This window comes from Emydura macquarii, unplaced genomic scaffold, assembly GCF_026122565.2.
Source record: "Emydura macquarii macquarii isolate MOO-44397 ecotype Brisbane River unplaced genomic scaffold, CSIRO-AGI_Emac_v2 contig_1253, whole genome shotgun sequence".
Taxonomy (NCBI): domain Eukaryota; kingdom Metazoa; phylum Chordata; order Testudines; family Chelidae; genus Emydura; species Emydura macquarii.
This window is the reverse complement of record NW_027131390.1, coordinates 16,539,192-16,554,919: the sequence shown is the minus strand read 5'-3', so window position 1 is coordinate 16,554,919 and position 15,728 is coordinate 16,539,192. Positions and strand designations below refer to the sequence as shown.

The following is a 15,728-nucleotide window of genomic DNA, read 5'->3' as shown; positions in this document are numbered from 1 at the left end:
CCTTCATTACTGAGATCTTCTCATAATCAGTGATGTTTTCTTCCTATAGGAATATGTGTGTGAGGTCAATACATTTTACACCCAAGATCTAGTCTGAAAGAGATGTAACTGGGACGATTGTGTTTGCACATTCAAGAAACTTGTCAAAACATTTAGCTTCAGAACATCGGTGGGAATGGGCTGTGCTAAGATTTGTAAAGTCATATATAGCCCCAGTTACTTATACATTAGAGCTGGAAAACAGCCATGAGATACCCAGTTCATCCCCCTGCCAATGCAGGATTGTTCCATAAAGTGTATTTCTAGTGTTTTATCTAGCCCAGTATTACAATAGATGGAATAAAAGTTGCATTCAGTTTTCAATTTTATGGGATTTACTGGAGTCCACGGAGACTTATGCCCTCTCAGCAGGAGTAGACTCCCAAACACCCTTATATAAAACTAAGGGGAAATTTGCTTCCCTCCACAATGTCTTTGCATATCTCACCCTTTTTCTCAGATCATTTGTCAAGGGTTCACTGATCTCTTCTTATTAGTTAAAGGGGCTACAACAAGACGAACAAGAATGTTTGACCAAGCATATAATGTCGTGAGTCATGAGTTTAATTTAGTTCCATCAGAATTTCAGAATGACCTTGAAACCTTCTAACACAATAAATCAGACCGGGCCCTGAGTATCAGAAAAGGATGCCTGACAAATCCTAACAAACAATAACTTAATCCAGCAATAATCTATGTGGTGCGTATGTGGAAAGCCCATTACAAAGACATCTTGGTTTATATTTCTACCTCTAAGAAAACTGAGCAAAACTGAAAGCTTTGTCTTATGGGGAAGCCCCTATAGAATTTATTAGACAGTGAGACCCTGATATATAACTTTTAATTCCACCCTATAGAATGTATTTCGAAGTCTATTTTGGCTATAGAATTCTATATGATCACAAACCCCCTATAGACAGGATCTCATTCACTCTTCAGTGTAAGTTTATACAGTCATTTCTACATTCATTTAATAGGTTTCTATGAAAACTTTGACCATTGCCACTTGCTGCCTAAAGTTAGGGAGAAAATTGTTTTTCTTTTCCTTGTCTTGTACTGAAGTCTCCGGCATTTAAACCACCCGGTCCTGCGGCTCAGTGTCCTCTGCAAGCTGGTGAATCCCAGTCCCAGGATCTGGCCGAGCGGCCTCTTTAAGACAGACCAGGGTGAAGTTTGCTTGAGTAGAGAGGCTCTTTTGATGCGTCCTTGCGGGGGGGGGGGAGGCTGTAAGCTCCCTGCCCTGGAAAGAGCCGGTTTTCCTAATGCACTGACTTCGCTGCCTCCCCTAGCCAGCCCCGCCCCTCCCCTCCGAAATCAAACAAACTCCACCCCAGACTTTTGTCACTCACCGCTGGTGCGCCCGGCAGAGGCGAGCGGCTGGCAGGCGAAGGCGGCTCTCCCGGGCTCTCCCGCGGCAGCCCGGCTCCCGGCGGCTCTGCGGGGCAGGATCCCTGGAAGAGCATCCTGCGAGGCGCCGGCTGCACCGGCTCGCTGCCCGTCAGCCGGAGGCAGGAACGCCGGGGGCAGATGCTCCCCGCCAGCAGGGTAACCTCCGCCGCTCCGCAGCCCCGCCCCGGGCCTCTCCATCAGCTCCCGGCCTGAGCTCCCCCAGCCCGGGCCCATCTGCGGGGTGGCGGCGGGGGTGCCAGGAGCCCTCGGCCCCCAGCGCCCAGGCTGCCGGCGTGAAGGACGGGCCTCAGATTCCTCCCCAGCGGAGCTCTGCAGGGGGCAGGATGGCCCCGGGACTGGGTGACTGAGCCGCCCCGGGGAGCCCCTCGGGGGTGAGACCCCGGCCTCCCCGCGCCGATTCCCAGGGGACGCCGGCTGCCAGCGACCAGCCCTCCCCGGCTCCTGCCTCCGCCCGCAGCCGGACCCGGAGCCAGGTAAGGTGCCCGCGGCCGCCGGCAGAGCGGCACCGAGCCGGGCTCCTGAGAGCAATCAATCACCCGCGCCCCGTCTGGGCTCGCCCCACCTGGCTCCCCTCCGCTGATGCTCCTGGGACACTTCCCTTCGCTCCGGGTCGCGCGTCCCCCCTTCCCCGTCGGGGCTGGCTTGTGGGAGCAGGGATGGGGCTCAGCGGCCGGGCGGGGGGGAATCTCTGCTCTGCCCCAGGTGACCCCCGCTAAAGTTAGCCCTTGAACTACACGTGCACCCTGCTTCTGGGTGGGAGCGGAGAACTCCGCAAGCTCTTGTATTCAGTCGCCTATAGGAGAAAGGTTGTTTCACCATTAACAGCCACCCCTCTGGCCGAGGTTGCATCGAACTATGTTTTATTAACGTTGGCTGCCTTGGTAAGAAATCGAGCCCAGTGCAGTACCGGAGGAAATCTCCCCCCAGCTGTCCTTTGTGGATGGGAAAACATTTTATATTCTTAGTGGTCCATTGTTGTGTCCCCTCCAAAGGTCAGCAAGCCACTCTGTAGGTGACTGACAGCTCTGAGAGGGCAGTCAACGGTCCATTTCTTAAACGAAAATGTTCCTTTCTTGCAATTTACATCTGGTGCTCACTACACAGATGAAACCTCTAGGAGAAAGTTTATCTGGATAGATTTGGGGTCTAGTTGCCTGTAATAACATAGAGCAGGTCACAGAACTTTAAAAAATGATTTGAATGTTCTTTGAGCATGCCTGCTTTGTATTAATAATATCAAGTAGTGGACCCATGCTCTGTCACTTTTAGCTACTCAGTCTGATTTATTGAAAATCAAAAGACATGAAAATAGGTCTTTGTTTTCTGCCTCATTTCAGTCTTAAGTAATGCTAATTAAAGAGAGGATTCTCTCCACCCCTATTTTCACTGAGGAATACCAATAATGAATAATAAAAAGGTTAATTTTAATTACAATTTAATTAGGTCAGAATATTTTTAAGGGAGGATATTGCTCAAAAATATAGGGAGTATATTTATTGCAAAAATATTTGTATTTGTATTTTTTGAACAAAGAGTTTGAAATTAAAGTGAGAAAAAAATCCATCTAATTTCCATTGTTAACTCCTCTATTTCATCATTCTATTTAATATTCCTATTTTTAAGCAAGGTAGGTTTTAAAGAGTTGAAAGAAATCACATTTTAAAACGGAAGGATTTCTGAGCTCTTTCAAGTCTAGCTAACAATCAAAGTGCTCCAGAAACTCCAAAAGGAATAATGGTGCTCCATTTACAAATATTTTTTGCTCAAACAACCAGACAGTACCCAAAAAAAGTCAGTGTATTTAAAATGCCTACATTTTGCCAGTTCTAGTGATCTTAGACATGCTACCATTGCTCTCAATACAGGCACGTTATACTGAGACTAAATTGTAATGTTTTCATTTTAAACAATTTTTTTAAAAGTATGTGTCTTCAACAGATAAGACAAAGGGATTTGAATACCCCGAGGGGAAAAATGATGGCAAACTTTTGTTCTTAAAATGAAATTTTATTTCTTGCTCCCAAGAAGAAATGTAAAATACTATTTGCTATTGTGTAAAGGGAACCTTTTTAAAGTTACATTATGCTTTTGAATGTTCTCAGATGCACTTTAAATTATTTAGAATGACACTATATAGTACCAGAAAGAGGTCAATGATGAGTAGACAGAGTGGTTATATTATTTTGAATGGGGAGGGTAGATGGTCATTGTTGTGGTGGTGTCTGGGGCATAGGGAGTGGAAGAAATTATAGCTTAAGAAAGACAAACATACCTAATAGAGCAAATCATCCACATTATCAGCCCCTTGTTGTAGAATCCCAGGTCAGAAAGAATACTTCTATCTGGAAGATGTTTAAAAAGTGGTATTGATCAGCACATTACTTAAAATGATTACTCTGTAGTTTGTATAATTATTAAGTTTTCTTTCTTTAACAATGAACATTTGAAAAACAGTATTTTAAGGTGAAGTGGTGTTGTTTTTTCTCAGTGCTTCTCTGTTCCTCTAAATTGTCCTTTTTTTTTTTTTTTTTTTAATTTACATGTATAGTAAATATATCTGCTTTGATAATGTGTCACTGAAACCTTGTGAAATCTGGGTCCAGGTTTCTATTTTTGATAAGTCATCTGATGATAACTTATCTAAAGAGGTCAAATGACTTGAACTTATTTTTAAAAAGCAATTTATATAATTGTTTAATTTTCCAATAGTGAATTGTTTTTCCAACTTTCATAAGGGAAACCAATACTGAGACTGTTTAAAAAAACTCACATGCCTAACACGGTAAATTATTCCCAACTGTCCTTTTAACAGGGCAATAATTTTATTGTGGGTCACTATAAGTTACATATTTCTTAATTTATTGTTCGACTGGATTTTTCTTAAAAATTCACATTAATTACATTTTGATCAGTTTGCTCTTTTCTCTGTAAGGAGACCATATTTAAAAAGCCAGACAAAAGAAATAGAATTTGCCCTTATAACAAGTCTCTGGCACCATGAGTGCAGCTTTCAGGGCAAGGCATACTTTGTGACTATGCTCTGTGCTGACAGGGTGTTGGACCTAAAAGTCTACATGAATAAAGACTGGCATGTCGCTTGTATATTGTACCTTCAGCATAAAACTGCTGAATGCAGGGGTTATCAAGACAGGTTTCAAGGCAACAGTAAGAGTTAATTCCTGAACCATCAGTTCATAGGTGCTGGATCTAGGTGTGCTGGCTTGAAGTGGTTTCCATCATATACAAGGTTTACAATTTGGTTCAACGGCTCTCAGCACCCCCACTATACAAATTGTTCCAGCATCACTAAATCAATTTCATGCAGTCCGAAAATAAGAGGAGATGGGGGGTGAATTGATTAGGGGTGAAATCCTGACCCTACTGATATAAATAGGAATGCATATTAAAGGGTTAACATATATTCAAAGTTCAGATTACTTTTACCATGGAACAATATAAGGCATTACAACCAACATTCATACTTCTTTACACACAAAAGGTCTGATTCTGTCCTTGGAAAAGCTTCTGAACAAACTATTTCTCTTGTGAAAGAAGATTTTAAGTATTTAGGCTGCTTACATGCTGCAAGTTCTTTGCTTTGCAATCAGATAAGGACTTCATAAGATGTAATACCCACTTTTCAGCTTTCATAAAAGGGAATGTAGTCCCTTTTCCAAAAATGAAGCAATTTAATCTCAAGCCTAAAATGTTTCCACTAAACAAAGCTCTGTACAGACTTTTCTGCTGTTGTTTTGTTTTGTCTTGTCTTGTTTTCTGGCAGCTTAAGATTGTTACATGTTGGCTGAAATCATATTGGAGACCTTCATCTTAAGTAGTCCCACAGGATTTCAGTCTTAAGTCTTTTCACATTTTCTTCCCAACAGTTCAACATTTTGCACTTTGAAGGATTTTTCTTTCCTTTTTGCTGGCAAAGATGAGGAAAAAGTGGAGATTGGAGGACTTTCAATTTATCTTTCCGTGTGTGCTCTGTCTGCTTTTCATAGATGGAGGTAAATCGGAACAAGTAAAACGTAAGTAAACTTAAAAAGAAAAATGCACATATATTTAACTAAATGTGGGTTTTCCTGTTGTCTAACAATTGTGTGTGTCAAATAAAAATTTTACATGTAATAAAACTTAAACAAAATTTTTGCATAAAAATGAGCCTAATGCAGAAAAAACATGTCCACTTGTTTGTTTTTTCATTTAGTAGAATCAAATCAAAATAAATTTTGGTCTATTTCCCTAAAACCATACAGTTGTCATCTTATCATAAAGAACATAACACATCAAGATGGCAAATCTGTTTTACTTCAGATGTCCTGCATACAGAGTGTGCTTAATTGCATTTTAGTGACCTCGATAAACATCTGACAGATTATCTGGATTTTGTCCCATCCATAAGACTATTACGCTGAGGTTTTCAGCTAGTGTAAACCTCCTCCAAGACAGATCTGACGTGTTCCAAAAACCTCATACAAACTGGATTAGAAAGGAAATAGCCTTTGAGAAAATTAAGAGTCCAGGCACTGTCAAAAACTTGGTACGATATATTGAAAGAAACACAAACAAGACAAAGGAAATATTTCTAGATACCCAATAATCCATGGGAGATATTAACACATTTCAGATAGAGTGAGTGACAGGAAGGAGTAACTAACAGCACACTCCAGCATCTTTAGGAAGACATTATGGTCTTGTTCAGAGTCAACTAGTGCTTTTTCCTACCTGCATGTGCAGCTCTTTTGGCCTGTGTCTTGCAGAGTTCAGTTCTTGCACTTCAAGGAGTAGTCACAGTCTTCAGCCAGAATGTCAAGTCTTACAAACCCGGCTTCTTGTCCTAAGCAAGTGGATGCAGCAAAAAATGATGCAATTGGTCCAAAGAAGGCATTCTCTGTTCTACTGAGTTTATTCACAGGAAAGAACTGTGCAGAGTAGCCTTGTCCAGAGCAGAGGCAGCACAGGAAAACTTCAGCAACTTCCAGTTGCAACTTCAGCTCATTGCTTTTTCAGATACTAAGTGTCATTCACCGCGCAGCTGCCTGAAATGAAAGCGGATCACTTCACACATGCTGCCAGTAATCCCTGCATCTTGCTACCTGCTTTTAACAGACTGAATACTAAGGCCATTCCACTCTCATTCTAACATTAGGGAGACAAGTATTTGTATGTTGTTATGAAATGTATTGGTAAGAAGGGTGATAATTTATCATGAGGCTTGACATTAACGTTTACCCAAGCAATCACATAAGTAGATGGCTAAATGATATCAGTTGTGCTTGCTGTTAATTGCAAGTAGAAAGCTATACTTGCAAAATTAGAGGCCTTTGTTGAAAACTAGGCCTCTAAAATATCTTGCGCACTCCTGCATAGATAAGATCAACACACTGTATCAGATAACATGACATGCTCCTGTTTGATCTGGTTCTTAAACTATAGAAATATAGAACATGCAGGAAAAGTACAATCCATGTTCCCCTATTCTGGGATCTTGTCATTCAACACTGCTGCTGTCCTGAGAAGAGACTGCTGCAGTGCCTTTTAGATGTGAACATTTTATTTACTATGAACTAGGTTGAGGGACCAAGTGTTTTCATTTGTGATCCACACAGGATTTGAACCCAGCTCTCTAGGAAGTTGGAGGCCCAGTACCCAATGAGTTGCTTGAGCACCGTCCTACAGGCCTCGCATAGCTGCAGTTCTTTGCTTGGCTATTCTGACCCCTGTAGCATGACATCCAGTCACAACCACCACATCAGACACCTGCTATTTTTGTGGCTAGAAACTGATAGGAAGGCACTAATTTTTAAATTGGGTTCATCAAGAAAAGGAAAAAGTAGAATTCTTTACAAACTTCTTTGTATCTTCCACAACCCTAGCTACTTAGTTTACATAGAGTCCTAATGGAGATACCATAGCTATAGCTGTTTTCCTGCACTGCCAGGGATTATTAATTCATCGCTCTTTCTATTCCATTTTATTTTAACAGATTCAGAGACATACTGTGTGTTTCAGGATAAGAAGTACCGTGTAGGAGAAAGATGGCATCCCTACCTAGAACCCTATGGACTCGTTTACTGTGTTAACTGTCTTTGCTCAGAGGTAGGTCAATTCAGGTTTAGATCTAGTGACTTCTTTGCATGTTCTTAACTGAGTACAAGTCTTTTCATTGTATTTACATGGCAGTGTGGCCCAATCCTGCTCTCCTGTAGTGCCCATCTCCCATTAGATTCCATGGCAGCTGCAAAGAGAAAAGGTATTCCACAGCTGGGATCCCCTGCCTCATCAGAGAAGGGCAAAAATACAGAGATCATGCATGCCTATTGCAATGATGGAACAGGCAAGAGACACCTTAACTAGGCATCCACCTTGCATATTCTTTGCATTAAACCTTGACTAATATGCTCCTTGCATGCACGTATGTTCCTTTTCATTTTGCCAGGATGGAAGATTAGACTGAGCCCAGACTTGATTGTGTTGAGATCTAACCACAACACCCCTCTCTTCAGTAAGGCATTCCCACAGAAAAGAAATCTCCTCCCTTGGAGCACTGGGGGAATTGGGCTGGGATACCACAACTTATAAAAATCCAGGAAAAGACAGGGAGAATGAAGGAGGAAAAAAGGAGTTGAAGAACAGGGAGAATTGGCTTTGACATGAAAGCATGAGCCCTTCTGGGCATGATTAGGCTCCCTTCAATTGGTGATTGATGTTTAGATACCACAGCGATAGATCCCTTAGCAACATGACAGATAGTTTGGGGGGGGGGGGTATATCAGAGGGCAGAATTTGTCCCTTAGAGTGCTTTATAGTCATTTTAAACACAAAACCCACCCTAGTTCAGAGATTTGAATCACTAACACATGTGACATGCCAGATGTTGCATTTGGCCTGTTATCTTTAATGCTCAGTAAATTCTTTTTGACCATTTCCCCCCCTGCAAGTATAAAACACTGGGCCCTGTGCAGCTCTTATACCGAAGAATCTGCTACTTCACTTTCATGCACACATACAAACAGTAGCACACAAGTTTGGCAGTGGTGCACATCTTCTCCTCCGGCTGTTCTCTGCTGCACAGAAGCATAGTGAAAAGGGGAGAAAGTCTCTTTTTAAACTTATCAGGTTTCTGGTCATGATCAAGTTCCCTTCAATTGGTGACTAAGGTTTAACTACCAGAGTAACAGACCCCTTGGCAATATGACAGATAACTTAGGGGGTCGGGGGAGGGCATATCAGAGGGCAGAATTTGTCCCTTATCATGCTTTAAAATGACTATACACAAAACCCACCATGGTTCAGCGAGTTGAATCACTAACACATGTGACATTCCAGAATGTTAAAGTTATAAGGTTTTTTCATTCACTTCTGCTGACCCTTCCATGAATGTTTAAAACTCCTTCTGAATCAGTGAATGGTAAAATGCTCACTAAACTGCTTCAAGGTTATGCCCGATTGTGTGGGTTGGGGGAAATTAATTGGAGACATTAGGCGGCTGAAGAGAAATCATCAATCAATGATTTTAGGAAGAAGTTAGACAAGCTGGAGGAAAAGGAAAGCATGTGGAATGCTAACAGTGTATGGGGAAGGCCTCATAGGTATTAAAGTTAAAGGGGAACTGCCATGATCCATGCAAACCCATACATCATAAGACTCATGTGAGGAAAATCTTCTTTCCACAAATGCATATGAATTGAATAACAATAGAACTGGTGAAAAGGGATATGGGGGAGTGGAAGTAGAACAGAAGACCATGTCCACTGTAAGGAGGCTATCCAGGATCTTTCATGAATGAGGCTGTTACATTCCTGACAGGGCCAAATAGCTGGTAGGTGCAGCACCAAGCAGAGCCCAGAAGTGGCGCCCTACACTTCAGTGGATCTGGGATTATATGGATCCATAAGTTAATTCCCTCCTTTTGTGAGGGTACAAAAGTAGCTGTGGAGAGAAAGCATGGCCACTCTGCAGCCTAAATGGGAGGATTCCCTGTGGACATCCCCACTGCCTACCCATTTACTCCAGCTTCGTGCTTAGACAAAGATTTAGCTCAAAGAAATGCCATTTGAATGTTGACCGACAGTGAGAAGGCTCTCATTTTGAAGGGGAAATTATAGCAGTAAATTAGTAGTAATTGGTATTTCATGTGTTACTGTGATTGCATGTGACTGTTGAAAGGAAAAGCTTACAGGTTCAAAGTAAAGCAGAGTAACTAAAGATAATTCATTATCTCCCACAAGGGAGGAGTTAGAATTGCACAGAGACCATTAGCTTTTGCTAAGTGAAAGTGTTTATAAATTGCCAGATCATTACTCTACTCTGAAAAGTTACTCTATAAACGGGGGATCTTCCTGTTCCCTGTGCATCTTCAGCGTCAGATCTGCAGACTTCAGACTACTTTTTAGCAGTGCCAACACAGCTAAGGAAGAGGGAGCTGAATTCTCTTCTTCCTTGTTTATCATAAACAGAATTGTTTACTAAATTCTAATTTGTTACAGTAGTGTAAACCCACTGAAGGCAATGGTATCACTGAGGATAGAACTTGGCCTGCAGAATGTATTATTGCTAATGATGCACAAGAAGGAAAGAATCTAGCTAGGTTTTCAAAGCTTAGATTGAGTTTTCAAGGCTGATAATTTAAAAAAACTACCATTTTGGGTCAAATTTTTTGCTAACATAAATGGGCGTAACTCCACTGAAGCCAATGGAGCAGAGAATGTAACATTTATATTGCAGCAGTGCCTCGGAACCAATTGGTCTGGAGTCCCATCCTGAAAAGCACGGTCCAGACTTATAGTCAATGACAGTCGCTGTGCCCCAAGGAGTTTACAACAAAAAGACTGGCCTTTTTTTTCCCCACAAACCCAGCACATCCAATCCGGAATCAGTGAGACACAAAGTTCAAAACAGAAGACACCACTTGGAGAGTTATTTTTGAGACTGGAATTGCACCTTATGATGAAGACAAGGATTGCTTGTGTATAGTGGTGGTAGATCATATCAAGGCATGCTAATGCATGTTGGAGTCCAGCTGAGTGGAAACTCAGTGGCTGGACCAGTCTCATAGTATTCTGTTGGCCCATGTGAAGATGAAGTGAATTTATTCCAAGCTACACCAGAAACTACAATCATTCACAAACATAGCCCAGCATCAATGTTCATGTTGAAGGGTCTTTCTTTGTTTACAGACATGAATGGCTTTCATAACTCAATTAGAGGTATGAATTATGGATGGGAAATGGAAATCTGAAACAGAGAGTCTTTTCTGGTGTAACATAGATGGTTTACAGACATTGGAGACTGAATATTCCCTGTGTTTTAATTATAAATCAAACCTAGAGATGGTCAAACAGAATATTACATTAACTATGAATAATGAACAATATTCCCAGGTGCTGCTCATATTTCTTAGAAAAATAACTATTTACCAACTGATTTTCTTTGCCTACTGGGGAATCAGTACAATGAGAACAGAGGGTTAGTGGAAGAATTAAAAATTACAGACTCTACAATCTCTTGTGCTCTCAAATTAATTCTCAGCAGAAGGTGCCCCAGAGACCTATCATTCATCATTTATTCCTTAGCTTTGGAAAAGCAGTTTCTAAGTATAATTTGGCTCAAAAGACATTTGAATAAACAAGTGAAAATTGTTGATAACCCATTTTTAGGTACTCCCTTTGATTTGAAAGCTTATGTGCTTTCTTTAAGGATTTATTCCACATTCTAATTTCAGTTATGCCTGTGTAAATCTGGAATCAGTGGAGTTACCCCAGGCTTACACTGGTGTAACTGAGATCAGAATCTGGCCCATAACAACATTCTTCACCATAATACCGAGATGCAGAATAGAGGGCACCGAACACTGTAAAGGCGACCCAATCCATTCATTTAATTGTTACATTCCTTCCCCAGAATGGGAACGTATTATGCAGCAGAGTAAGATGTCCAAGCCTACATTGCCCTACCCCAGTGCATGTGCCACAGCTGTGCTGCCCACGGTGTCCAGGTAATGAACATTTACAGTACCAAAATTCTCTCTGAAATGTATTTTGTTATGCTGGGCTATAGTAAGTAGGGAACTTCCATGACTAGGAAAATGATTGAAAGCATTCATGCAGAAAACCCCAGTATACACTCCTTTTATTATAATAAGCATTAGTATTTCATATGGTGGTTTCTTCTGGGCTTTCTTTGTAGTGCTTAGCATGACAGAGGTGCTAAGATTTATTTTTGATAATAGTCGCTTACAGATTGTGCTGCATTAATAAGTAGTTGTTCGAAAAATGCTATGACCAATGTGCAATTGTATAATATCACTATACAATTAGAGTGCTACATCTAATATTCTAGCATAGCTTTGTAATTAAGGAATGCTATAAATTACAGAAGCAGAGCTGTTGACGTTTATAACTATATAAATCTGATTGGTTACTGCACTGTAAATTCTTGCAGACTGTACATTTATTAGAACTTCATTGTTAAGAGCTACTGTATGAAGGAGGTTACGCAGGACCTTTCAGGAGGCTGTTATAACATTCTCAACATGGCCTAATGGCTGGTAGGTTTGACTGGATTTTTTCCCCTAAGCTTGCCTCTTAAGGGCACCCCTCATTTCCAGGTATAAAAGGGTATTTATGCATCATTGTAGAAAGGATGTTTATTTGGCTCTCTCCAGAGAGCGTTTCGTTGTCTGAGGAAAGAACCGTTCCACTACGGAAGCACGTGAGCAGAGGGCAATACAGAGAGGAGGGCTCTGAACTTGAGAGTCAATCTGCTACTCAGCAGGGCTAGGAGAACATTTGAAGTACTTGTCCCAATGCAAGCATAACTCACTGGTCAGGGTGTTACATTCACCCTCTGTACCCAATTCACACAGCATGTGTGTCTGTTACATGTCTCACAGGATGTGAGTCTCAGCTAGTGAGCATGGCTCCAGTAGAAGTTCATGCTTTTACCTCTGAAGCTCCCTTGCTCGATCCCTGGTGTCAGTCAAGATTGCAGCTGTCACACAAGTTCAAATGATTAATTTGGCTACATCTATCCTCTGATGTGTTCTGCTCAGAATGCAGTGCTGGTCCCTCCAGGAAGTTTCCCAGGACTCTGTCCTGGCTACATCTATATCCCAAGCAGTAAGGCTTTCAACACTTCACTTGTGAGATTACATTCCACAGTGTAATATAGATTTTGGGTCCTCCCATATGAGGACATGCATCAGGCCTTACCTGACTACCCACAAGCAGAAAGTTGAATCCGGACATAGAGCTTCCCCAGGTGTACAATGTGGAGTAATGACAGCAGGCACTCAGGAGTAAATCAGGAAACTAACAGCAGCTACCCGGTAGTCCAAGGGGGAGGACCCTCTAGGGAGGCAGAACTCCAGAGCCAGTTGTTAGGATCTAGGTTGAAGCACACAGAGATTTTTCTGATTGTTTTTCTGCAACAACGTGGGCATACTAAACCTCCAGGATCCAGACTTGGGGAGAAAACCTATTTGTATTGTTAGTGGCTGCAGCAGGTTGTAGTACAGTTGTTTCCTACAATGATGGTAAACTCCAGTGATTGCTTTAATATTTTCTTTTTTATTAACCAAATGGAAGTAAAACAGAATATCCACCAAAAAAACTCGATGACAGGTGAATACTACAATACCACAGATCACATATGTAGGACCAAGGGCAGGGCAGGCAACCTGAAGCCTTTGGGAGACGAGGGAATCGTTCTGCCTTTTACTGGACCTCTGTCAATAATGATCATGTCTAAACCTCAGTGGGTTTCTGATCACATGGCCACTTAGTGTTCTCAAACTAGTTCTTTCTTCAGTAACTTGTTCACGCACTGAGGTGCGTCTGACACTTGGCTCCTGGTTCTCCTGTTCCTGGTGTTTTTCATTGTCAGCACAGAAGTAATATCTGTAGCATTCTGGAAGTCCACAAGAGATGGAAAGACAGTTGTCCTTCTCCTTAGCTGTGTTTAGACATTATGTTCCTCTCTAGGAGTGACACCCCTCGCCCTCTAGAGAAGTTATTACACATGACATGGATCTTCCAGAAAGTTGAGATCACCTTTCATTTGGTGCCACACAATGGAAACTTTTGTGGTCTTGGCACGTTCATGAGTATCCAGGTACCAAAGGACAGGTGTCCTTATCTAAAAGAGCATCAGAACAGTTGGTAGCCTGGCTGGCAATCTAACATGACTAAAGAATTAGCTTACACTAGGCCATGGAATCTGAACTCCTTACTCACACCTAACGCTTGTCCATCCAGATCAGGTTGGAGTACTTTTGTAGGATGGAATAGGGGAACCTTGCACTACAACAGTTTGATCCAGATCAGTTCTGTTAATAATTAGAGAACTTCAGTCTGCAGGCCTGTCTGTATGGTACCATTCATGGAAACAAAGTTCCCTGACTAGTTTTTAAGGCATGTAGATGTATCCTACAGTCATGACATTACTATGCACAACAAATTTATAAATGTAACTCATATAAAATATAAACCATACATCTTCTACATTGAGCAATGTGCCTGAGTCATTCCAATATGGAACATTCAAAGTAAGGTTTAAGCTGATAAGTTAATATTTGAATACAAGGTGTCGCAAATTTACAATAGGAGTAAAAATGTACACTTCACTATTTAGATAGGGTTTCCATATTCCAGTTGTTGATCTTCAGGCATGTTTTGCTGGGTGATCCAACATGCTGGCATATAAATCAGCCCATCTGGCTCCATCATTTTTTAAGCTTGCTGTGCCCCCTCCCACCAGGCTTCCAGAAACTTTCATGATTAGTAACACATTTATGTTCAGGCTTCTGTGGTGTTATGATTTTTCAGCATGTATCAAATTCAATCTGTTTCTTTTCTCATTTAGTTATTTTGTTCAGATATTGAAATAGCTGTAACAGCAAAATGCGAGGCAGTAGTATACAAATACATAGCCTAACACAAGGAGACACAGAATCAGGTTTCTTGCAAGTCAGATGTCTTCATATTAGACTGTAACTTAAATATAAAGATTCAGTCCTGCAAACTGCGGAGAGCTCTCACCTGCCATTGATTTACATATTATGTATAAATATAGGGGCATGTGTATATTACAATGCATGTTGCATTGGATTAGAACAGAGGTTCTCAATCTGGTGGTCATGAAAAGGTGTTGGAGGCCGCCCCTATCCTGCACATCCCATACTGCTAAATAGGAGGGAGACCAGTTATATTCTGGTTAGAAAGAATGGAGATCCCAGGGAGTCACAATATAAAAAGGTGGAGAGCCACTGGATTAGGACATCACTTTCAAGGATAAATGATTTACCTGAAGGGCATTGAAATCTAAACAGAGAGGGAGACAAATTAAGGACCTAGATCCTATTGAAGTCAAGGGGAGTTTTAATTAACTTTAATGAGAGCAAGGTCAGTGCTAAATAGAGAGGTGAGGAAGAAAGAAAAAAAAACCAGGAAGCAGTTGTAAAGGATGTCCAGCTGACACTGTCGGTGCAAGAGTGGTTGGTTCATCCCATATAGATGTACCTCTATTGACTGACAATGCACTGTATGAAATTGTAGTCAGTATAAATCTCAGCTCCTTAGCTCCTTGAAGATTTCAAGTGGACTACAAGAAAAATACTCTATATCAAATTCTTTATGAACAACATATCAAAGAGTATACTATCCTCTCTATCAAGAAATGAACTGAATCAATAACCTGGATTCAAGCACCGAGAGCTTTGTGGGAATTTGGATTTGGATCCAAAAGTCATGGCTTGCTTTTGAAACCCCAGAACCAAACAACCCCAATCTGTGTGGCAGTTTAGATCTAGACTTGAAATTTGTACCTTCTAGCAATGAGCTTTTCATGTTTAACTCGCCAACATGAAGAGTACAATATACCCAATTCCAAAGGAACTTTATCACTAAAAATTCTTATATCCCCCATGTAACTAGACTCAGTGTGGTCATATTCAGTAGAAAATATCATCGATAAAGGGCCTTCTCATTGGTGTCTGCAGTGTCTTACAACACAATCAGCAGAATGTACCACAGCTACAAAGGAGGATTCAGCCATCGGCCATATTAACATCTAGTCTTTGAGCCATTTAGTCTTTGAGAAGCAAAAGAAATGAAACTTCACCTGGCGTTTGGAAGATATTCTGAATAGCTGGAGCAAAATGAAAACTGCCCAGCACCCACCTGCCATTGGGCCCCATTCTCCCTTACGTGGCGAACAGCCAGCATAGGGAAATAGAAACGTCACAAGATGAAACTGGAAGGGTCCTCTAGATTCTT

The 15,728-nt window shown here is 41.4% G+C and overlaps 1 protein-coding gene across 1 annotated transcript in view; it reads left to right on the top strand.

The window, feature by feature from the left end:
* Nucleotides 1-1,354: 1,354 nt before the first annotated feature.
* Nucleotides 1,355-15,728, top strand: part of CHRDL1 (chordin like 1) — a 46,050-nt gene continuing 31,676 nt past the window's right edge. Inside the window, exons 1-4 of the mRNA XM_067548234.1 lie at nucleotides 1,355-1,922; nucleotides 5,334-5,480; nucleotides 7,439-7,551; nucleotides 11,356-11,449. Coding sequence (XP_067404335.1) covers nucleotides 5,384-5,480; nucleotides 7,439-7,551; nucleotides 11,356-11,449 — 304 coding nt within the window. The 5' untranslated portion in view covers nucleotides 1,355-1,922; nucleotides 5,334-5,383. The remainder of the gene's footprint in view (nucleotides 1,923-5,333; nucleotides 5,481-7,438; nucleotides 7,552-11,355; nucleotides 11,450-15,728) is intronic.